This window comes from Sinocyclocheilus anshuiensis, unplaced genomic scaffold (genome assembly GCF_001515605.1).
Source record: "Sinocyclocheilus anshuiensis isolate Anshui unplaced genomic scaffold, SAMN03320099.WGS_v1.1 scaffold313, whole genome shotgun sequence".
Classification (NCBI taxonomy): Eukaryota; Metazoa; Chordata; class Actinopteri; order Cypriniformes; family Cyprinidae; genus Sinocyclocheilus; species Sinocyclocheilus anshuiensis.
The window spans coordinates 226596-251484 of NW_015536469.1; the positions used below are offsets into that span (position 1 = coordinate 226596).

Here is a 24889-nt window from a genome sequence, read left to right on the forward strand (position 1 = left end):
TAAAAACTAAAAACACTAATCAATTAAATAAAAGCTATTTCAATTCATTAACAAAGAAAAATACTTTGACGTACCATCGTCAATATGTTCCCTTCCTTCCTCTTCGGGTTTCTCAGCAACTTCTACTTCCTCTTCCTGTGGCTTAGTAACAACCATAGAGGTGAGGGAAGTGACAAACTGGTATTTTAGGGAGAGTTTTAGAGCTTCTTTCTTTTCATCCTCTTTCTCTTGTCCTTTAAGAAGCACCCTGAGACAGAAATACAGAGAGAAGACAGATAGACATATGAGGTTTGCCATTAGTTTGCCGCTAAGTTTTGATTCCTTTTGTATGGAATTGTTCCTCCTTCCAGGCATATACACTTGGGATATTGAATTTGACCTAAGTCATGATGTCCAGGACAATCTTGAGAAGTATAATCTGTGAAATGGTATGTTTTTGACCTCTCATACTATTCACAATTTTAACTTGATCATTAGGATGGATTCTAACAGTTGTTAACATTAGTGTGTGTCTATATATATATATTTGTGTGTGTGTAAACATATATAGACCCAAATGCATAAACTTACTGTCTCTCCAGAAGCTGCTTCACTGTAAGGTAGGCCCACAGTCTCTGCATGAAATCTTCATTCTCAGGAGGGACATCACTGGGGTCTTTTGTCATTATAGTGTCCTGATACTTCACATTACTGCCTTTCTACTCAGAAATAATAACACTAGTGAATATTTTGATTGGGAATGCTGTCAGTAACATTTTCAGAAAAAAAATGTTTTCAAAACAAAGTGGTCAGTATTCTAAACTTTTAAACAATTGACCAATATACTGAGTTTGGACTGCTGAAAATAAAATGATCTTACTGATACTGCGATGACTTCAGTGGTGAAACTCTCCACACTGTTGTCTGTGATTTGTCCTGACACCACAATCTCAGAGCCATTGAAGTACAAGCTAAAGCTGGTCTTGGTAAGGTTTGTCCCTCCTGGGTATTTAAGTTGAATATCAGTGAGGAGAGGGACCGCAACTTCATCATAGAAGCCCTAAAAATCAAACAGACTTTAAATGCGCTCAAACAAAGTTCAGCATTGAGGATGAATTCACAGCTGATTGTCTGTAGGTCACATGCAGCTGTAGATCAGCGTCCGAATCTTCATAAATCCTACGAGCAACTCCACCATTTTCCAGTGACATCTTTGTCAGGAAGTCAAAGTTTACATCATATCCAAAGCGTGTTGTTCTATTCATTAAGTTGACTGAATAAACTAATGCTATGATAAAACACCCTTTAGCTTGTGTTTGTATGTATCAGTGTTTCTGTGTCTGTAGTGGGATCTCCATCAGTCAGCAGGATCAGGATGGAGGCTGTTCCCTCTCGTGGATGTCGACTGATCATGTCCACTCCTGCTAGAACTGCAGCGTTTATGTCTGTGGCTGAAGGAAGACCAAACATAGTTGTGTCACTGTGAGGTTCAACTTTCTTACTCCTTATGTAGCATTAGTGCTGTAACTCACCTCCTCTATCGCTGATCTCCTTCACGAAAGATTTCGCATTCTCCAGGTTTGTCTCAGTAGCTTTGAGGAGTTCACTTTTCCATAAGCTAACTTCACTGTCAAATGTGATCAATCCAAAGTGGTCGTCCTCATCAAGATCACTCAAAATCCTTAGCAGTGCCAAACGAGTTAAAAACCATAATTTGGTGTTTTTGAGTTATTTGAGTGATCAGCAATAGACACATTAGGCAGTTTCATATCTTTTGTCTTATTCTCTTACTGACAAAGATAGGAGCCAAATTGGTCATGATAATAATCCATTGGTCAATTAGGTCTAAAAACCTTTACAAACAGGTCTGCTTATAAACCCTGTATATTATAGGCTGGCAGTTAAAGTGTTGTTCTATTCATTAAGTTGACTGAATAAACTAATGCTATGATAAAACACCCTTTAGCTTGTGTTTGTATGTATCAGTGTTTCTGTGTCTGTAGTGGGATCTCCATCAGTCAGCAGGATCAGGATGGAGGCTGTTCCCTCTCGTGGATGTCGACTGATCATGTCCACTCCTGCTAGAACTGCAGCGTTTATGTCTGTGGCTGAAGGAAGACCAAACATAGTTGTGTCACTGTGAGGTTCAACTTTCTTACTCCTTATGTAGCATTAGTGCTGTAACTCACCTCCTCTATCGCTGATCTCCTTCACGAAAGATCTCGCATTCTCCAGGTTTGTCTCAGTAGCTTTGAGGAGTTCACTTTTCCATAAGCTAACTTCACTGTCAAATGTGATCAATCCAAAGTGGTCGTCCTCATCAAGATCACTCAAAATCCTTAGCAGTGCCAAACGAGTCTAAAGAAAAACACTCCTGTCAGCAGATCTGGAAGTTATTCTTTCTCCATTACGACTGCATACTACCAGACATGGACAGTTTTGTTACTAACTTTAACAAAACAACGCCAAACTGATTTCAATAGAGGAACCTTTGTATGTTTAACAGTGAATAATCTTCTACAAGACTTTGACTATCCACCAGTATCCACTTTGGGATGCTATGAATTACCACAGATAATCATTGTGAAATTTTTTTACCTGGTCTATTTTTCTGCCCTGCATAGAGCCACTCCGGTCAATGATAAACACCACATTTTTGGGAATACGTGGAACATCAGAGGGTGCAAAGTAGTGGACAAAATAGCCATTTGATACCTGAGAGAACAGAGAAGTAAGTACATATGAATATCACCGATGCCTTTTTACATGGCCAAGGTCATGATTTTTGCCAAAATCGTAACATATTTTACTCTTTTAAAGCATGTTATTGAAAATGTACCATGACTTCTCCTTTGGGATTTCGTCTCTCAACATCGTATGTTACAAGCAGGTCTCCATTCAACCCATTTTCTCCACAGCTTTTACACTTGGTCTGTTGATCTCGTGTGGGGTAGAAGGTCACCCATGCCTGAAATAATCAGTTTGGTCATCTGGTATCTTTATTTGAAGTGTATGAGCATATTGAGAGCATCTAAACTGTGTTTTAACCCTCATTTAAGCTCTTACGTCTTTGTCTGCTCTGGTGGTTTTGATGGCATTGGCCAGATCACCGGTGCTCAAATCTCCTTTCACCTCCAAGAAGGAAATTCCTGTTTTCTCTTGGATGTGCACATCCATCTGATGCAAGTAAAATAAACATTATCTCTCTTTCCATCTAAATTGATTATCCATCTCCTCCTTGTATCTTCTTCTACCTTGAAGTCAGCCACCGGCTGCATCGGTTGGGCATTGATGAGTAGCTCATATTTGCCGAGGCGGCGCTTTAGCAGTTCCTCGTAGGTCAACTCAAAGGTCACTTTACTAAAAGCAGCCACCGTCACTGAAGTTTTAAAGTCCTCTAAAGTCCTTCCAACAGATCTGAAATAGAAAAAAATCCCTGCATATTACTAAACATGCTATAAATACATATTTTATGGACCTAATTTTAATAAATTCCAGTACTTGACCAGTCCAGCACTTTGTCCTCGAGATACTGCTTGATTGTATTGCTGCTGAGCTTCTTCTTTTCCCTTCACAACCCCACCATATGTTTTTCCCTCTATAACCCTATGGAGAAATGAAAAGACTAAAAAGACTTAAAGGTCAACTTGTTACCCAACTAAGGCTTGTCTTCATAGCTGCTGGGTTTAGGTTTAAAGAGTTTTCAGACACGTTCAGAACATTTGTAATTAAGAGTATTGAATTGACCCACATTCTGAATTTGCTGATGAAGGCATTCTTGGGAATCTTTACCTCAAACTGGATCTCTTGAGATTCATTCAGTATGTTCGCAACACGGCTTGTGATGACTTTTTTTAGCGTAGCGACTGGTGACCGTGGAGTTAATGTAGAAGCTGTATATATTCACATTTTGTTTCTGATAAGACACCAGAAGGTACTCTTAATATATGATTAGACATCGTTTTAACTCAAACCACGGGTTTATAATGAGGCTGACTGAACTGAGCGTAAGCAGCCGTTCACACACGTTCTTGTGTTTAAAATGCGAAACGCAGCACTGAGGAATGGGTAAAAACAACAGCGATTCACTGATTTGAAACTGACACTGACGAGCTATGCTGCGTGTTAGAAGGTGAGCGTCTTTGAACTTGATAAAGCATCTTAAAAGGTGCAGTCTTGACAGCGAGCGGTGCGATGCTCAAGCGAGTTGCCAGATTGAGGACTCGAAACGAGAACAAGCGCAATTGACAATGGAAGGTGACGAGCCTTACAAGTTGATGAGCTGATCTATCCTCGTTTTAATATGCCTCTGGTCTTAGAGTTTTTTAGATTGATGCCGAGGCTTTTTAGGTCGGCTAGAATCTGCGATGTCAGGCCCAGTTCATTTACTGGCTTTCATGGCTGCGATACGCTGTTTTCCGCTCTCTGGCAACTCGGGGTGTTGAAATATTATTGATTAAACTGACAGTGGGCGGAATCACACAGACCAAAACAAAAACAGGCATTCCGACAAAGTTGAATAGCTGGCTTTAGCATTAGATACTGTTAAGCTTGTATATTTGTGGGTTCTTACTTCTATCAGCATTTGATAAGTTTCTATTAACCGTTTCCCAGTTTCAGAATTCAGAAGTATTTAGAATTTTCCCACAATAAAATACATGGGCAAAAGCATTTTGTTTAATGTTTATTATGTTGAATATTTTTTGCTTTTAAATTTCAAGAATTCCACAATAGCATATTTTGGAAAAACAACTTTTTTCAACTTCACTTTTGAATGGATTCATTTAATAGTGGGCATGTGGCCACACTAGGAAGTTGCAATTAAGCAGCCTATTTGGATTTTTAGCTATTTTTTCTCTTAATTTATACAGTACAACACATGAAACACATTGCAACATTGCAACTTGCCAACATGACAGTTGCTATTGTCCTTGTGACAACTAGCCCCAGTCTCCCCTATATGCATTCAGCTTCAGGGGTGGGTGTTTTTAGGGTGTTTCTATTGATAACAATACTTGCTTAGCAAACCTTGGGCCTTATTATTTCTGAAAGAAGCATCTGGATGATCTCTGTTACTCCCTGTTTTGGGTGGTTTCTGTCAGTTATTAACAGTGACTCCTTAATCCCAGGTGAATTATTATAACCAGTTGCCATGATACATGAAACAGAGCTGCTAAACAAATTCACTTGGTTACAGTGAATGATCCAGACAGGGAACTTTGCACCTGGCAGTTTCCTGGTTACAGTTTTCTCATCCATTACAGCAGCTCTGTTAATTATGAGCACACAAACATCGTTTTACTACTGAGGTTTTCTCCCACAAAGCCAACTGCTGCTTGTGTGTGTGTGTGTGTGTGTTTTGATTGTCAGCTGGGAGGGGTCAGTCTCTCATACACTCAAAGGCAACAAAGTCATAGGAGGCTTTATTTTTTTAGTGCTTCAAAAACACCTTCGAGGGTCAATGACAAATAAGGATGGATTTAATGTCTAATTTTAAGTTGTATTACTATCAAGTAACAAGTACTAAACCAGTTAACAAAAACGTGTTCTTGTGGTGCATTCAAGTCCTCCAGGGAAGTTCGTATTTACGACGTCAGGTGCGTTCAAGTCACATTGGTCGGAACAAGATGGCGATCTAACATTTCTACATAAAATTCAACGATTTTTTAAAAACTCTACATCTACAAAATGATGAATAATGAATGTGCATCATTGTGTTTTTGCTTTTTTTCCTGTTTTTATTCCATTTATGAAGGTGATGTAAACTGAATCATTATATATTCTATAGTAATTATACAATATATCATTTTGTATATAGGCCTATGGTTTTATTGTACATGACCAAAAAAAATCATTTTATTAATTTCAACAAATTTACCGTAAATACAGACGCTGCATCCATTGTATGCGACATGTTTTCTCACCGACACTCCCCCAACTCGGAAACTCGGAGTTTAAGGGAAATTACGAGTTTCCCACGCGTAATAATGACTTTGTGGTCGACTTGAACGCACCATAAGAACGTTTTGCTAACATTCCCTTTTTTGAACGTTAGAGAACGCACTGAGGGAATGTTACATTTTGTTGTTTTGCAAGCGTTATGGGAATTTTACGTTTGAATGTTCTCTAAACTGGAGTGGAAATGGAGTTTACATGCAATAAATGAGAACAATACTCATTGCCCTAATATGTATCGGAAATCAGGCATACCAGGCAGAGCAGTAGGTAAATTCAAGTACACACCTACTAACTCGCGTTACTTGTAATGCGTTACCCCCAACACTGATTACATGTATACTATAATATATTAAAGTACATACCCTCATTATATGATATGATATTATTAGTACAAAAACAGCACATTAAACGGAAAACAAAACAAGAATTAAATGAAATTGTTATGCAATATTATATATAATTATATGCTAGTTTTTTTTTTTTTTAATGCTGTATTGTCAACAAGTAGCATGTACAGTGCCATATCTCACTATATAACAAAAACATTTCACATGCCTCAACAAGAAGGAACTAATTATATGCTAGTTGCCTCAAAAGTATTTAGGCTGTCAGTTAACACAGATAAACAAGGATGTCTGACTCTGAGATGATAAAAAAATGAAAATCTTTTTAAAATCTAGTTTAAAAAAACATGTACCACATGTATGTTTATGCCATTTTAAACAAATCAACGAACAAACAAAAATGATTTGATGTTCTATTTCAAGTGGTAGAACTATCAAGTAACGAGTACTAAAATACACATACATTTATTTTTAAAGACTTTGCAAAGTCATTAAGTGGCCTGAACAAAACATGCATTTTCAGTGTTTTATGTTACATTATTTGTCATTTTGCTCAATAACGTTTAATCAGCTAGTGTTTCAGTGATTTTAGTGGATTAATGAAGTTTATTTTTTATTTAACATTTTTTTTTACATATTTTAAAGACTGATAATAATTCCAGAATTATTTTTGAAATACAAATAATAATTATATTTAAGGCACTTCTATGTATGGATATACAAAATTGAGTTTTGAGAATTCATTGAAATTTTGCATAAGTAATGCATGTCAAAAAAAGAAAAAAGAAAAGTTAATTCAAATGCTAATACAAAAATTATTTCAAGATACAAGCAAGCAAGATAGTGATCTGTTCATAACCTGGAATATGTTTGTGTTTTTAGGCTCTAAACTGCAGTGTGAGAGATACAGAGCCTATCACACCACTTGATGTGGTCTGTGGTCCTGTGTATGTGTGTTCTTTGGCTGTAAAGCCAACATTGTGCTGTCAAGGGGAGGACTGCAAACCGTGTTTGTGGATTAGCATCCAGCTGAGTATTATTCCAGATCTCAAAGATGAGAAGGACAGAGATACTGAGAGATCAGAATATGAAGAGGGGAGCAGTGGTGAGTCCCTACAGTAGCACTACATTACAGTTGTTGGCCTAACAATGGTTTATGTTAACACTAACCTTTCTAATTTCAGGGGACTGGGATTCAGGATGTGTTTCCATACCAGATGACACATCAGAAAGTCAAAGTGTAAGTGTTTTGTTCTTTCATAAAAAAATATTTGTAAAAGTTCAAATTTCATCTATAACATCTTACTCTTTTTAACAGAAAGAATACTCTCTCTGTGAAGACCAGCTAGATCAAGGTAGACCAAGTGAACTTAAAAACTCCAAATATTTCCCTTAATTTGTTTATTAGTGCTAATGGACTTAAGCAAACTGATTTTCTCAAACTGTATTTGCTTTTGCTGAAAGACAGCAGTGGATTCGCCATTATTGAGTACGTTTACATGGACAACAATACTCCGATTTTAATACGATTAAGACAATACTCTGATTAAGAATCTACCATGTAAACAGAGATTTTTGATTACCTTAATCCAGCTAAAGTCATAATCGAAGTAAACAGAAATTGAATTAAGACATGTGGACTATTCCTATTTTGGTAGCATTATTGAAGTGCAGAATAGACATGTAAACACCTTAATCACATTATTACCGTTGTGTAGGACTTTTCGCCGCATTTTGCGACAGGATACACACACGGCAGTGCTCAACCGTTTGACGGCAAATAAAAGAGCTTCAACACCCGCCGTCGTCTGTATGCACGTACAAATAATTAACTGCACTTGACGCTTTCATACAATTAAAAGTGAAACACCCAAAACTGTACATAGGGGACGTCGGATGGCGTCACGTGGGGACGTAATGACGTGTGCCATTAATCGAACTATGTACTATAACATTTAAAACGGGAACATGAAATATTCTAAAAGCAACTCATGTAAACACCTTAATCATAATATTGGCTTATTTAGAATAAGGTAAATAATTAGATTACTGATGTTCACATGTACAACTAGGTAACCATTAATTATTTATTTTTTTATAATTTTTTTTGGCAGTGTGTTCCTTACCAGACCTAAAAGACATAAAGCAGTGTAAAGGTATGTGTTGATTGTATTTTAACATTTTTCTCATTTTAATCTATATTTAAAAAAAAGGCTTTCCTCATTTAATCCCATACAAAAACGTATTTCCTAAAGTGCTAAAATGGACCTTTATGAATAGTAAAACATAAATTCCTCAATGGTTCTTTACAGTACATTTGGTTTAGCAACTTTTCCTGCTGTAAAAAAACAATGTGTAAGGTATTTGAGTTGAGTTGACTTACAGTGCACAGCATAAATGAGTACACCTCCTCTGAATAAATATAAAAGATGTATTTTCTTAATGATCACTAATATAATTCATGGAAAGATGGCAAAATTGAAACATATTAAACATATACTTAATAAAAACAACAAAATATATGCCAATATTTTCTGTAAGATAAGTAAATTAGACAATTTTGTTTAAATGAAGGATTGCAGAAATGAGTACACCCGAGATTTAATTCAGAAAATGTATAATATTCTAGTACTTAGTATGCCCTCCAGAACTTAAAGTACACTGCTCTGACACTTCTTGGCACTGAGAGAATGACCTCCTTATATGCTCTGGTCTTTAATGGGGAGTTTTGCTCAGCTCGTCTCTACAGAAACCCCCACAGCTGCTCAAGAGCATTGAGATTGAGTGAAATACATGTCCACTGAAGGATTTTCACCTTGGGAGAATGAATATATTCATTGTCATGCTGAAAAAATGCCCAATAATGCAGGGAATGATGGCAGGGTAGCATCGTCTGTTTCAAGTTTTTGTATTACATCACACAGTAGTGTGTGAATTCATGCCAGCATTGACTCTTTTTCTAGCAAAAATTCACTCATCGCTAAATGAAAACTTAAAAGTGAAGACCTGATTATTTCAGGAGCCTTATCGCAAGTCCATTGTTTTTGAATGTTGGTGCTATTTCTGCTATATTTTCACACTTAAAACAATAATTTGCTATTCCTTTTGTACCATTGTCCTCTTTTATGCTAAGAAATAAGTCACCTGGCAGTTCTCTCCCAAGTGGTTCCACTGCTGCCAGCATTAAGTCTGAGTATGATTCAGTGGGCTATATAACACTTTTAATTGTCAGGAAATTACTTGTCTTTAAAAGTTTTGGTTCAATATACTTACCTGTTGATCAAAAATAGCCTTAAACCTATATACTTTTTTTTAGTTAGTAACTTTCAGGAGGGTGTACGAATTTTTGCAACACAAAATTGTATCACTTTGATATGAAAATCTTATTTTGCTGAATAATTTTGGCATTCTTCTTTGGTAATCGATCAAGCAGGCTTGTTGGAACATTACATCAAAGAACCCTAACATGTCTTCTAAGTAAAGAGTAATTGCTGAATTTGTTAAGTTTTAGAGGGGGTGTACTCATTTATGCTGTGCACTGTATATGGTGCTTTATTGAAAAAGAGCCTGAAAGATAAATTACTGGTTACATGATAGGTTCTTTGGATCAGACATTTGGTTTCTGGGTTTAACTAGATGCTTTTCTAAAGAGAAATAAGAGAATAAGACTTTTCTTTTGTAAAAAAAAAACAATTTGACATCAGACGCCCTTATTTGTAGGATAAAATACCATAGTGGATGAGCAAATTTCATTTTATACTCCATGTTTCCTTTTTTCATTTTTAGGTCCCAGGGTCTCCATTAAAAGAGAGGAGAGAGTGGTTAAGGTGCTATTAGCCGATGAGGATGAAAGAGCTCCTGAAGGCCTGTCGCTGTGTATGAAACGTGGAAGAGAAGGGAGATGCTCGGTCAGTGAACTCACACTTTACTTGTGTCCATATAACACACAGCCTGAGGGCTCATTACAGACAAACAGTAGACTGTACAAACCAGTTTGTGTTTTTCATCAGCTGCCTTTTCTTGGTAACTTACCATACCTTTTCTTCTCTCAGCTTATGCCAAATAACATCATTCCACTGGAGTCAATCACATACTGCATGTGTTTGCAGGTACTGTGCTTTTCAAACATGCACACATTCAAAACAATGCCTGCTAAAGTATATTTCTACATTATTTTAATTTGCCCTGTTTGTGTGCATATGCTTCAGGCATGGAAAAATGATTCAGTTCGTGCGGAAATCTGTCCCTTTGAACAAAATAAAACAGGTAAAACCACAATAATATTCAGAGACCCCATGACTTTTCCAGTTGTTTGTGATTTACTGGATAAGAATTGTATGAAATTATATATGTATTTTTAAATATTATGTTTTAAAGTAATATTTAAACAATTTATTTAAATAATATTTTTAATATTTTTTTATTTCTACCCTATAAAATAACTAGGAAAAATGTATATTCATTATAATATTTCATTTATTCACATGAAAATTGGTTTATTTTAATATTTGGTTTGTGTCAGATTTTAAATCATTTTTAAAAAATAATCTAGTGCCTCCTAATGGGCCCCCTAGTGGTTCTTTGGTTGAGAACCACTGATCTAAGATCTACACTTTTCTTAAAAATAAAAGTTAGCATTAGTGCCTTGGATAAGGAGGATGTTCAACACCATCTTGATCTATTTTGTCTTCCCACATTTTTTTTTTTTTCCACTGGCAGAATTTAATGCCAATGTCCTGAGCAACATGTCAGTGTCTTTAGCCCACATCAAAACAAATGATGGTGAGCCGGTGCTAAGCTGGAATTTAACAGCGCCCTGCAGGATAAGAGCTGAATCTTGGCCGTGTCAGCTCGAGGCAGATGGAAAATGCACAGAAGTTGAAGGATTCAGACAGAAATGCTGTAATGATTGGACAGAAAACAGCACAGTACTATGGGTAAATATACATTTCGGGTATATGTATTTTCTGTGTAGACCTTAGAATAGACAGAATATTTAATTTGACACAAATGGAATGAGGCTGTGAGGAAGTAGAATTACTGCAACAGTGGGATATAAAACGTCTAACACCACACTGAAATCTAGGATTTTTTCATTGAAACCCGGAAATAAATGCTTTTAGAATAAAATAAAAAAAGTACAACAAAGTATGGAAGCCCGTTTCCACCACAGGATAAATAAATAAATACATACTGTACATGTAATTCTGATTTTTTTTTCTATCTCACAATTGCAAGTTAACACCTCACATTTCTGACTTTTCTCTTAGAATTCTGACTTTATAAAAAAAAAAAAGTTGGAATTGTGAGATAAGAAAAATTGCAATTACCTTTTAAGTGTTTTTCATTCCATGGTGAAAACGGGCTTCCATATCAAAAATACATTTTGACGTGAAATAAATATTTAAAGCAAGAAAAATAAAGTTTAATCATTAAAGCAAAAGGGCAACATAACAATACAAGAATTTCTGGTGTTATTTCATTTTTAATCAAACTTTTTAGTAATAATAAATTAGTAATGACAATGACAATTTTGTGTAATTTAAATTTGAAAGAATGCAAAATAGAAGCATTTTCACTAGTGATCTCCCTTTCACTAGTCATTTTTGGACTTTTGAAACGTAATGACTGACTCCCAGGTCCACAACAAACTAAATGTTAAATGGACCATTGTTTGCTTTCATTTTAATTTACGTGAAATTAAATACGCCGTCTACTCCGACTGAGGTCAAAGCTAATAATTGTTTTTCCAGTTGGTTAAAAAGCAGTTTGCATTAATGATATTTGCTCTCTGCAGGCATCTGGGAAATTTGTGAATATCAGGTCTCAGAATCACCAGCAGCTCTGCGTGATGGTATGATACCATCTGCCTTTTTGATTTCTTCCTTTCAGCATTCATCATAGTCATTTAGTTCAAACAGACATTGAACATGGTAAACATTCATCTTTGTCTGTGTCTTTGTCTGCAGCTTAAAGTGGATGGAAAGATTGTGCGGTACTGTCAACACCCCTGTAAGTGTGTGATGAGAAAAACCCATCTCATTTATATCCTGGTTAAAGCTGCCATTCATTGTCATTTGATCACACTGATATTCGATGTACTAAAACTAACATTTACTATACTGGATTAATTATGGCAGATGTTATCAGTTATCAGTTTCATTGTTCATTTCATGTTGTTTTAGTGGAGCGACAGTACTGGAGCCTTCTTGTTCTTCTGCCGCTGGTCCTTCTTTGTCTGACTGCTTTTGGAGTACTTCGTCTTGTGAACAAACTCAAATGTAAGTCTTTGCTATCTACGGCATTTCTTTGTTTATATGGTAAGATGTTTTCTTCTCAGCAGCAAAGAAATTACAACACAATGTATGAGATGATTTATATTCCCAACTAAAATCCCCATTATTATTATTATTATTATTATTCTGTATATATTTTAATTACACACTGTATATATTTTAATTATTTAGCAAAGACACATTAAATTATATTAGATTTAATATTGGATTAAATATCAAATCAATCCGAGCAGCTGAGTCCTTAACCATCTTCAAGAAACGACTAAAAACACATCTGTTCCACCTTTATTTGACCCTCTAACTCTAACACTTTCTATTCTATTTTAATTCTACTTTAACCATATTTATCTTCCTTTGGATAAAAGCATCTGCTAAATGACTAAATGTAAATGTATATTATATATGCATTATATATACTTTAGTATTTAATCTTGTTAATAGATTAATATTAATGTAAGATCAATCAATATTTATTTATTTGCCATTATTTTGAAAAATCCATAAAAAATTGCTAGAGACTGATAACTACAGTGCTATCAAAGTACAACTGAACAGTCTTTTTGTTATTATTTTATATGATTTAAGATGGTGAAAGAGAGACAGTTGAGGGTTTTTGTTGAGATTTTTGAGACGTTGACCAGATTCTTTTTGCATGTCTCTGCTCTCAATGGCTCTATTCATGTGTGTCTGTGAATAGCACATATTTTTGTGGTGATCTGTGTAGAACACATTTCTTCCATCTCAGCATGCTCTTTGTCTTTTTCAACTCCTCCTTCTTCATTTTGTGTTCTTTCACCCATCTTACTCTTGTCTAGGTCTTATACTCTTTTTAGTGCCTTTAAAGGAAAGGAAATTTACTCACCCTCAGGCCATCCATGTAGATGAGTTTGTTTCTTCAACGGAACAGATTTGGAGAATTTAGCATTCCATCACTTGCTCACCAATGGATCCTCTGCAGTGAATGGGTGCCATCAGAATGCGAGTCCAAACAGCTGATAAAAACATCACAATAATCCACAAGTAATCTACATGTCTCCAGTCCATCAATTAACATCTTGTGAAATGCTTCTGGCCAAAATATGAGTTCATAATCCCAAATAACGCTTCCTCCAGTGAAAAAGTCCATCCCTGTTGTCCTCACATCAAAATCCACCCACATATATGTTTAGAACTGTTTTTGCTTGACGTGTGCATATTTCACTCCTGATTCAGATGAGAGGAAAGAAAGCAATATTATGGATAAAGGACTTGAATTTTAGATGGAAGCAATGGTTTGAAGTAAAAAAACCAAATATTCTTAATGAAACAAATGAATTCACTTAAATTATGGATTAGTTTCTTACAAACATGCAGCTTTTCGCTTCACAAGATGTTAATTGATGGACTGGACTCATGTGGATTACTTGTGGATTATTGTGATGTTTTTATCAGCTGTTTGGACTCTCATTCTGATGGCACCCATTCACAGCACTGGAGCAAGTGATTTAATGCTAAATTTCTCCAAATCTGTTCCCATGAAGAAACAAACTTATCTACATGTTGGACGGTCTGATAGTGAGTACATTTTCAACACATTTTTATTTTTGGGTAAACTATTCCTTGAAGTATTATAGAAAGTCTTCTTCACTGATGAGATTTTACAATCTTTTATGTCCCTCTCACAGGGTCGCTTAGCGAATGGGACAGAATGTGTCATTCTCAAGGGATTCAAGGTGTTTATTTACAGTCATTTGTGTGTCTTATTATTAAGAAGACTAATTAATTAATTTACCTTATGATAATCTCATACATGATGATCTTCATTTCTCTCTCTAGATATGAGGGGACAGGTGTTGTTGCTCCATTCCTCTGCCACAGACCCACAGTTGGTGTGTAAGCTGGGCCAGTTGCTCTCTGAGCTGGGTTTCAGAGTATTTCTCGACCTGTGGAACCAAACAGAGCTCGGTTCTTGCGGCCCAGCAGCGTGGCTCCACTCTAAGCTCGATCACATCCAGAAACATGGAGGGAAAGCCCTTCTGGTGCTTTCTCCGTCAACACTGCAGAGAGCCGAGTTGTACTGGAACATTGCAGTGGAAAGACAAAGCAATCCTGCCACATACTCCTCAGATATGCTGGCTTCGGCATTGGGCTGCATCTTTGCTGACCGTAAGAAGGGCTGCGGTGCTCAGCGGTTCGTCCTTGTGCAGTTAGACTTTGATGAACTTCCCATCAATGAGGAGCATGACATGCCGAAGCTGTTGAGGGGCCTGCTGCTTTATAAACTGCCCTCACAGTCTCAGGGATTACTTATGGAACTATGTCTGGAGAACCCGACTAATGTGAGCGGGAAGTTGAAGAAGATGTGGTGGATGAGAAAGGCACAGAGGAAGTTGGCCCAAGGAGTGCAGAACATTTTGTCGAGGGTGAGGACTGATTCCATGCTCACACAATCTGATTTACTCAGCTTAGACATGGAAGACACGGAGGAAATAATTATTCTCAAAAATGAACAGCACTGATGTGTCATTTACTCCCTCATCACACCAGAACATTGTTTAGATTGACAGTCACAGTCTGTCACAATGGACTATGGACAGATTACATGAACAATAAAAATACCAGAAGGTAATACCATGTCCAAAAAAACATGGTGTTGCCATGTTTTTATAAGAATGCTTGGAAATGCCAAGGAAGTTTAGGTATGTGCCATCACATCATGAAGTACCTCGGAGTACTATGTGAATATGGTATAATATAGACATTATTATACTATAATCTCCTGGGATTGCTTAAGAAGGAAGTCTGCATGTAGGACTTCCAAGTATAAATGAAGAAATTCCACAGTACAGATGCTACAGGAAGTAAAGAAACTGAAAACACTAAATATGCAAATTCCCAAAATAATGATAATGATAATAATATTCATACTATCTATAGAAATAGATATGCATTTACTCCTATATTTTCATTGGTATTTGGAAGGAAATTACCTCTATCTTACTGTTTTCATCTAAGCTTTTAGGGGATGGAAATAATGGCTTTTGGCTAATATTTATACACAAATATGTAAATATGGCTATACATATATTTTATATATATATGACTGTAATATATTTTTTAAACTGAAAGTTTGTAATATATGGTACATTTGAAATGCTCTGGTTGTACTCAAATACAGTTTTACACTTATGAGTTGTCTGTCATGGTCTGATGAGTGGAATATAGGATAGATGGAGAATATATATAGGCTTATATTGAAGTGGATAGCCAATTAGAGTCTAAAAAAAGAAGCTCAGGAGGGGGAAGCATAAAAATATAGTAGCCTACACCAGACCCACTGCAGACTAAAAATAAACGCTGTTATTTGAGAAGCGCGACGTCCTCAGCTGCTGCTGCGCTGCTTTTGTGCGCCCATGACCGAAGAAGCTAGAAACACAAAACGTGGCCCGAAAGTTTCCTTCTAGTCAGGTATAATGAATCTAAATAATAATTCTTCCACTTTAACTCGTTGTGCATTGTATAAAGCAGACACAGGTGTCATTACACTGATAAGTCACAGAATGAGTCTGAAGCAGGTGGAATGTGTTATTTTTTTCTGCGCTGGAACCTTTTGTACCATATTATGTGTATAGAGATTTCTGAGCTGTGTATACATTTGTATTTCAGCTACCAATATATATATATATATATATATATATATATATACACACACACACACACACACACACACACACACGCTAATACAGATAAAATGTGGGTAAATAGCTTAGCAACTCAGTGAGACTACTATGGCGAAGACTTTCACTTAATATTCATGGACCAGTTTATCACCATTGAAAGACTGTCATGCTACGTCACCAGGACCTTATTAATGTTCATGAGTCAAGCCTTTAACATCAAACTTTTACCAGTCGATGCTGGAATATCCTAAGCAATATGTATGAAGCACGCCTTCGCCATAGTAGAGTTTGTCATGTTTCCGTCAGCGGCGCACAGGGGGATCTGTTGGGTGTGTGTGATTGCGTCCTGAACCCGAAAAGCAACAACTTGAAAAGAGCTGGTTACTGACAGCCCAACCATCACCCTCCCGTCGGTGAGTATTTAAAATACGAATCCCATGCTGATCTTTTCTAAACATTTGCATTCTGCTTGTTGATTTAGTTTTATTGTGTTACGGTTTAGCATACATTCAGGTTGCATGATAACCCCTCTGCAACTTCAAATGATCATATTCATAATTATCTACTTGGCTTTAGGAGCTTGAATTGAAACCTGGAATTTGAATTGAAAATCTCATAGTATATTTACATAAATACTAATAAAGTAAACAAAATTAATCGATTTAAACTAAAAGTCTGTCAGTAAACAAGAAGAATGTATAATGTACAATAATAAAACGTAAAATTAGAACGATTAAAGTCATTTAATTTTAACAGAATTTTAAATATTATAACGCATAAGCAGCACTAGCAATTAAGCTAAGATCTTAAAATGATCATTCATAAAAGCAGTGGCTTGATTTATTTAACATAAACTAAATAAGTTATTACACCTTAAATGTTCTATTAACACAATTCATTTTTAATATAATATAACATGCATGATATTTTTACTGCTTCAGAAACATTTTTGTTGGATTTTGAAAATGAACTTTTTCCCCCCTGATTTTAAAGTCATCACATGTCATTCTAACAGTAAACTTTGTGGAAAGGGGGGATTGAAGCACTCAGCGTTAGTGCGAGAGTAATGTCACCCTCACGGATGTTCTTCCTGTCTGCTGTGCTCTGCGTGGCCCTTTTTCATCTAATTTTGGGTCAGAACTGCTCGGAGCACTGTAAAGCATGCGGGGGCCCAGAGAAAGACCAGTGCCTTCAGTGCCACACTGGATTCATCCTGCATGACAACCTGTGTGTGGGTGAGTGAGATGAACAGACTGTACGCTTCATTCACCTCATGGTCCATTTCATTCTGAAGTTCACTTCTACACTCTTACGCTGACAGATGTTGATGAATGTGGTACTGATCTGGATCAGTGTCTCGACAGCACGTACTGCTTCAACACCCATGGCTCTTATGAATGCAAAGGTCAGTGTGATTTACCCTCAACACACGGATCACCAGAGCAACACATTTTACACTTGCACTTCATTTGTGGTATAATACTGTATACATATTATTTTATTATTTGTCTTTTATCAGGATGTGATAAGGCCTGTGTTGGCTGTATGGGTGGAGGACCTGCCCGCTGTAGGAAATGTGCTGCTGGTTACAGATCATCAGGCATGAGATGCATAGGTGAGTTATTCCAGATAACTAGTCATGTATTGTGGTGTTTTTCAACCTTTGTAGTATAAAATATGGGTAGTTGTAATCATTTAAAAAAATTGAAATTCTAATTAAAAAATGTAATATGTTCTAGAAATGCTTTGCTAATGTTCATTATTTTTGAATGTTCTTTGAACCTTTAATTTTTGTATTTTATTTCATTAATAATAAAAAATTGAAATTCTAATTAAAAAATGTAATATGTTCTAGAAATGCTTTGCTAATGTTCATTATTTTTTAATGTTCTTTGAACCTTTAATTTTTGTATTTTATTTCATTAATAAACGTATTATTATTATTATTATTATTTATTTATTTGGTTATGTATATGTTAAGGGAATATTCCATTTTATCATTTTAAAAACGTTTTGGAAACGTTAGTTTTGAGTGTTCTCTGAACATTCTGAAACAAGTATTAACATTTAAAAAACGTTAGATGAATGTCCAGCTAAAGTGTTTCAGAAATACAGTAAAACATTCCATGAATTACGCATAAATAATGTTTTGGTGCTAATGTTTTGAGAACATTATTCAAAAACCAGATAACTCTTAATTGAACATTCTATTAATATTACTGGAGAAGCGTTTGTTCGTAACTTAGAAGTAACTTTGCCAGATTGTTAGCCAAAGTTCTGAGATTGTTCCTTGTTAGCTGGGTAAAAACAATACAGGCTGTAGACAGAAGGAAGTATTTTTAGGTAATTTGAGAACAGATATCTTGAATGTTTTTGTCAGCTGAAAATGTGTCATCTGGGATTGTTGTTGGCTAAATTATGCAAACATTGGCCTGACAAACATCAGCATTCTAAATGTAAAAATTAACAGAATTTTAAATAAAGTTGAACTTCTAAGTACGTTCTATGTTATTTTACTTTTATAAATCCCATCTTAGACTTTTATTTAACTGAATAACTGTAGAAAAGTTCCTTAATCTTGATTGCCGTACTATTTATAGCTGGACTGATTCATTTAAAATATATGATAGTTTTGTTTGGGAATTTGCTGCTGTTGTATCAAGCTACTAAACACACATGAACAGAAAATGAATCTCTTATGTAATGACACAAATTAGATCTTCTGCATGAGATGTTTCCATCTTGTGGCTATAAGAAGCATTTCCACCAAGAATGTTAACAACAATTCAAAAAACTCAAACTAATTCAAATTTTTTTCCAATAAATATATTATTATTATTTTAAATATTTAGTGTTTTGGAAAAAAAATTTTTTATTTGTTCTATAATTGTAGCTGTTTATCTATCTTATCTCATTTTTTAAATTTGCATTTCATGTATATTTGGTCTGCAGACCAGAAATTACAGCTGTACTTAGTTTCTCCTGCAGATATAGATGAGTGTGCCGAGGAGGTGTTGGCCTGTCCTGGTGTCAATGTGTTCTGTGTGAATACAGAGGGCTCTTTTCTCTGTCAGTGTGCAGTGGGTTACACACGCAAAGGCGACACCTGTGAGAGGAGCCAGACAGCAGGTGAGCTGGAACACATCATTTCACTTTCATTCTCACACATATTAAAATAAGAGAGCCTGTGTTCAAGTGTTATTTTAGTATCACTGAGTATTCGTATTTAGATTTTTTTTTTTTTTTTTTTTTGTTTTTTGTTTTTTTTTTGGGTTTTTTTTTTTTTATTTTTATTAGTTGTTTTAAAATATATCTATATTTTTTTATTAATTTGATTTCAGTTTTAGTTATTTTAGTTTATCAAGTTAAAATAAATGAAAGTGGCAAGTAGTTGAATTAAAATGTTTAAGTTTTTTAAATATATTTTTATATTTTTATTTGAGTTAAAGTTTATTACAAGTAATCAAAATGTAATTTTCTAATGGTTTGAGTTTAGTTAGCTATAAAACCCTTCAAGCACACAAGTTGCAGTATTGTATTACTCGGTATATTGTGCTTGTTGCAAAACCTGTTCTGCAGCTTTATTGTCTTGAGAGGCAACATGCTATTAAACGAAAGTAAAATGTAAACATGAAACTGAACTTATTTTCTTTAATGTCTTTCTGTATAAAATTAATCAGTGCATGTTAATATATATATATATATATATATATATTAATTATTAAATTATATAAAGTATTTATAATTATATAATTTTTTTCTGAAATATTGTTAATCTTCATCGCTCAAAATTTGAAGGAATATTACCTGTAGGTATGCCACTGTTCTACTAACATGTTTGACAAAATAACCAATGCATTTCAACAAAAACCTTTATTTAGTGGAAAACACTAAAATAAAAAAAATAATAAAAAATTAGAGAACAGTAACCACTGTAGCACAAGATTACAACTACAATTTTGGAGGGTTACAGCTGTCAGAAATTAGTAGTAATTGTAGAGCCCCTCGCTTTGAATGACTTCAGCACATCTGCGGCTGCAGGACATCTCTAGTTTCTCACACTGTGCTGGTGTGATCTTGGTCTACTCTTTTTCCACTCGCTTCCAAAGTTCGGTGACTATAGTGGGTTTCTTAGCCATAACTTTGTCAACAATGATTTTCCAGAGATTTTCAGTTGAGATTAGATCAGGACTCTGGGCTGGCCATTTCATTATTTTAGTGTTCTTGTCTTCAAGAAACTGCTTTACCCGTTTTGCAGTGTGACAGGAGTATTGTCTTGCATGAAAATTACAGGCTGATTGGAAGATGCTTGCAGGGAAGGCATGTTGCTGATGGAGGTTCTGATAAACATTAGCATTCATCCTGCCATGTACCTGTATAAGAGGCCCAACTCCTGCTGCACAAAACATCCCCCAAACCATGACACTTCCTCCACCTCCACCTTTCACTGACTTCTTAATGCACTTGGAGTTCAGTCTTTCCCCAGTTTGATGCCAAATAAAATGTTTCCCATCGGACCCAAATAAATTAAACTTGCTCTCATCACTAAAGTGAACTTTGGACCAGTTCTCCTCTCTCCACACACCATGCTCCTCAGCAAAGGTGAGTCTAGAGGCTTGGTCACTGCAGAGTGCGCTTTCAGTACGACTTCTCTTAAACGTGCCAAGACAGATCCGTACTGTTTATCGCTGAACTTGCGAGCAATTCCAGCTGCAGTGTTGAACCGATTCCGCATTGATAGTCTCTCCATTATCCTGTCTTCTTGTGCATTTGTCTTACCTGGACGATCAGCCTTTTTGGGGGACTTGAATGGACTAGTGTTATTGTAAAGCTGCAATATTCTTGAAATCACAGATTTGGTATGACCAGATTCTCTTGCAGTGGCTGAAAGGGTCATCCCATTGGCTTTCATCTGGACAACCTCCTGTCGCAGGCATTTAGTCACCTTAGAGCGACCCGCCATCTTGCAAATTGGAGGAATGCTACCAGTTAAATAGGATTTGTCATATAATTAAAGAAATTAACACCAGGTGCCAGATTAACACCAATAACTTGGAGGTATCTGTAAGTGTTCTCTAATATGGATAAAAAAAAAAAAAGTGTGTGTGTGTGTGTGTGTGTGTGTGTGTGTGTGTGTGTGTATATATATATATATATATATATATAACACTTTTTTTCATGAAGTGTTTTTATGTAATTACAACGACACTGCATTTAAATAGCATCATTTAAATATATAAATCACATAATGTAACGCAAAATGCATTTCTGGATGTTTCTGAATTTACTGATGTCTTCCTGTCTCTCTCCTCAGCTTCTGAAAAAAAGGGTCTTTTTGATGACATTCAGGAGGATGAAATTGAGGTTCTGCAGCAGATGTTTTTCGGTGTTGTGCTGTGTGCATTGGCCACATTGGCAGCTAAAGGGGACTTGGTGTTCACCTCCATCTTTATGGGGGCGGTGGCGGCCATGGCTGGATACTGGCTCTCTGATAAGAGCGACCGAGTGATAGATTCCATCTTGAAAGGGAGATAAATGCAAAGGGGCCTGCAAAGCTATTTGCAGTGCTGTTTATGAAGTTTGCTACTTTTCGAGCTGGTCCATTCCTTACACCATGATATGACGGTATGCTCACACAAATGGCCCAAGGAAGCTGCTATAAGCAACATTTTTGTGAGGTATTCAAAAATAAAGCAATAAGCCACAAGAAGCCATCCATTACAGTGATTTTACTTTGCTTAAAGGATGTTCTCACAGTAACACGTGGCCTACAACTGGCTTATTGCTTTTATAAAATGGCAGCAACAGCAATATGTTTCAAGAAGTATAGTAATAAGCATGAGCTTTTCTTTCCCCAAATAGTTTTTGACTAGCAATGTCATAACTTGGTGTATTCTTATTTCACTTATTAGGTGAGTATATTGGAAATCAGTTGTTAATGAATATTAATTTGGGCACTAGTGAGGGCCTTAAAGAATATCCATCTGATGTCATTTTTTTATTTTAGTCTTTGTGTTTTTAGTAGCATTCAAATGGTCTATATATGCTATAGAAATTTTTTTGTGAGTGTACATTGTTTAAAAGTTTGGGGGCGATAATATTTTTTTAATGTCTCTTCTGCTCATCAAGGCTGCATTTATTTTATTAAAAATGCAGTAAAAACAGTAATATTGTGGAATATTACAATTAAAAAAACTAATATATTGTAAAATGTGATTTATTCCTGTGATGCAAAGCTGAATTTTCAGCATCGTTACTCCAGTCTTCAGTGTCACATGATCGTTCAGAAATCATTCTGTGTTGTTATAACTAATATTTAAATTCATATTTTTGTGGAAAGGGTGATACAATTTTTCCAAGATTCTTTAATGCGTAGAAAGAGAGAAAAACAACAACAACAACAGCATTGTAAAACACTCATTGGACTTCAACTAATACACTTTTATTTGTTTTTAAATGAAACAGAGCATATCTCAGACAGAAAGTCACTCTTATTTAATGGATATAAACAAGCCGACTGACACTCAAGAATAGTTGGGGGGGATTACAACACGTACAATAGTAAATATCAGGGAGGTTGAATATCAGGGAGGTTGAGGACTCAGAGTAAAGTCCAACAGGGTTTAAAAACATCGAACATGACACAGATTTCACACCGAACACCCCAGTCACGCCTCCCAGGCTCTCGCTCCACTAAGTTTCTCCAACACGCACACAGCATCCACACCCTGTAACAATCCTATTTGCATACACAGACACAATCATGCAAGCATATCCCACACTCTTTAGCGTCTCAGATCTGCACCCCGAAAACATGCGAACGCTTTTATTTTGTTGCACCGGCAATCCACTGGCAGTAGGCGGGAAGATGTGGGTGAGGACACACCATTCTCAAACACATTACACCATCATGATGCCAATGCATCTCATCCGTGACGACTGATGCACCATGGGAAAATGAACCCCACGTTCACACGATCATTCAGCATGCTGACACTCACATTTTGTTTGCACTGCTGTACAGAAAAACAAAATTAAACTAATTTCATGTACAAATTTTACAGTCCCAAACTGACATATTCAAAAAAGCATGAACCATAAAAAACATAACATAAATAAATATCTTAAAAAAGTAAAAACCAAAGTTTTTTTTTTGTTATTTTTATTTTTTTAGAATTATACTATTTCTTTTCTGGCATTTGTCACAGTGGTTTGTATCATCCAGATATTTGCATTTTTTGACATCATGAAATAAAAGAAACAATGCAACTGGCACACGACAAATATAAATATAAAGACAAATCTTCATTTTTCTTCTCTTTATAAATAAATATCTTAAAAAAGTAAAAACCAAAGTTTTTTTTTTTAATTTTTTTTTTTTTAGAATTATACTATTTCTTTTCTGGCATTTGTCACAGTGGTTTGTATCATCCAGATATTTGCATTTTTTGACATCATGAAATAAAAGAAACAATGCAACTGGCACACGACAAATATAAATATAAAGACAAATCTTCATTTTTCTTCTCTTTATTTCGGACCTTTGCTCAAACCAGGCCCTTAGACATACGTCATATAGTTTTAAAGACCCAACAGGACTGAAACTTCTTTCTTTCTTACATTATTAATAATTTCTCTAGATCTATTAGACCTTTAGTCTAATATAAGTCTTCACCACAGCCCAGAGTTGGCACATAATGTACATAATCATGCATCACCACATAAGTCAACATTTCTCTTTTTTTCTTTGTTCCATATAATATATCTCATCCCAAGGCAGGAGATTACCCTCCTACTTCAAGTATTCAATAATAAAAGGTCCTGAAGGTGGAGGACTGCAATATGTCTCCGAGAAGGTAAAGTCTGACGTCTTTTTTGTCCTCTTGCTTTGCCTAATAATACAATTATAGACTTGCACGACAGACAGACATAAATATTAGAATATAAGATTAACTTTTCTGGTGTTTGAAACTGGTCTCAGAAACATCCAAGACGGAGCAGTATTCACACGGTGGACATATTCTGGATCTGTGTTCATCAACCACAACAGTAAAATGTTCAAGAAAGAAACAGGAGCACAGCGACAATGATGTTCACGTCATGACCGAATTACCGTGACGTTTCTGACTTCTAACCTACTCATTGCAACATATTCATAACGACCAAAATCTTAACGTTAAAGCAACTCTATGTACGTTTTCTACCTTGAAATATGAGCTTTAAAATCACTCTTATAGTACACTGTCTTCTAAAGGCAAACGGCTTCTGTTACTTTCTACGTCTGTTCTGGGCGTAAGTTTGGTGAGAGGGTGTAGAAATTCTTCGAAAAGGGCAGATTGCTTTTTGGCAGCAACAAATGCATGTGTACAGCTATCTACTGAATTCCACTCACTTAACTGTTAACTTGACTCCAAAGTCACAGAAATACACAAAACTACATGCAGTTGCTTTAAATTAGTTTCATGTGATTTTATAACAGACTTAGTTGCACAATGCACTTTCTTTGTTCCTCAGGATTTGAGCTCTGGCATAAAAATGAATCATTTCTGAGCTCAAAGATACAAACTTCTTAGAAGAGAATCTTTTAACTGTGGTCATTCTGACACTATGTGAACGCAGCTTGTGGATGGTGTTCCAGAACAGAGATAAGTGA

At 35.7% G+C, this 24889-nt stretch overlaps 2 protein-coding genes and 1 long non-coding RNA gene across 3 annotated transcripts in view; 2 read left to right on the forward strand and 1 right to left on the reverse strand.

Moving 5' to 3' along the window:
* Positions 1–24889, reverse strand: part of LOC107699237 (inter-alpha-trypsin inhibitor heavy chain H3-like) — a 38925-nt gene that overhangs the window by 3729 nt on the left and 10307 nt on the right. The window contains exons 4-17 of the mRNA XM_016500467.1: positions 14240–14246; positions 5919–5925; positions 3731–3827; positions 3481–3585; positions 3234–3396; positions 3046–3156; positions 2819–2947; positions 2578–2694; positions 2169–2337; positions 1947–2087; positions 1122–1252; positions 860–1039; positions 571–698; positions 75–247 (exon numbers count right to left, since the gene is read on the reverse strand). Of these exons, the coding sequence (XP_016355953.1) occupies positions 75–247; positions 571–698; positions 860–1039; positions 1122–1252; positions 1947–2087; positions 2169–2337; positions 2578–2694; positions 2819–2947; positions 3046–3156; positions 3234–3396; positions 3481–3585; positions 3731–3827; positions 5919–5925; positions 14240–14246 (1658 nt within the window). The remainder of the gene's footprint in view (positions 1–74; positions 248–570; positions 699–859; positions 1040–1121; positions 1253–1946; positions 2088–2168; positions 2338–2577; positions 2695–2818; positions 2948–3045; positions 3157–3233; positions 3397–3480; positions 3586–3730; positions 3828–5918; positions 5926–14239; positions 14247–24889) is intronic.
* LOC107697536 (uncharacterized) lies at positions 7072–7663 on the forward strand. Its single transcript, XR_001635217.1, has 3 exons — positions 7072–7386; positions 7466–7521; positions 7600–7663. It is a non-coding gene; the product is annotated as an uncharacterized LOC107697536 (long non-coding RNA).
* LOC107697444 (cysteine-rich with EGF-like domain protein 1) lies at positions 15997–22317 on the forward strand. Its single transcript, XM_016498272.1, has 7 exons — positions 15997–16024; positions 16543–16649; positions 17252–17471; positions 17558–17641; positions 17756–17851; positions 19225–19365; positions 21551–22317. The coding sequence occupies exons 3-7, from the start codon at positions 17303–17305 to the stop codon at positions 21769–21771; spliced, it is 711 nt and encodes a 236-aa protein (XP_016353758.1). The 5' UTR covers positions 15997–16024; positions 16543–16649; positions 17252–17302; the 3' UTR covers positions 21772–22317.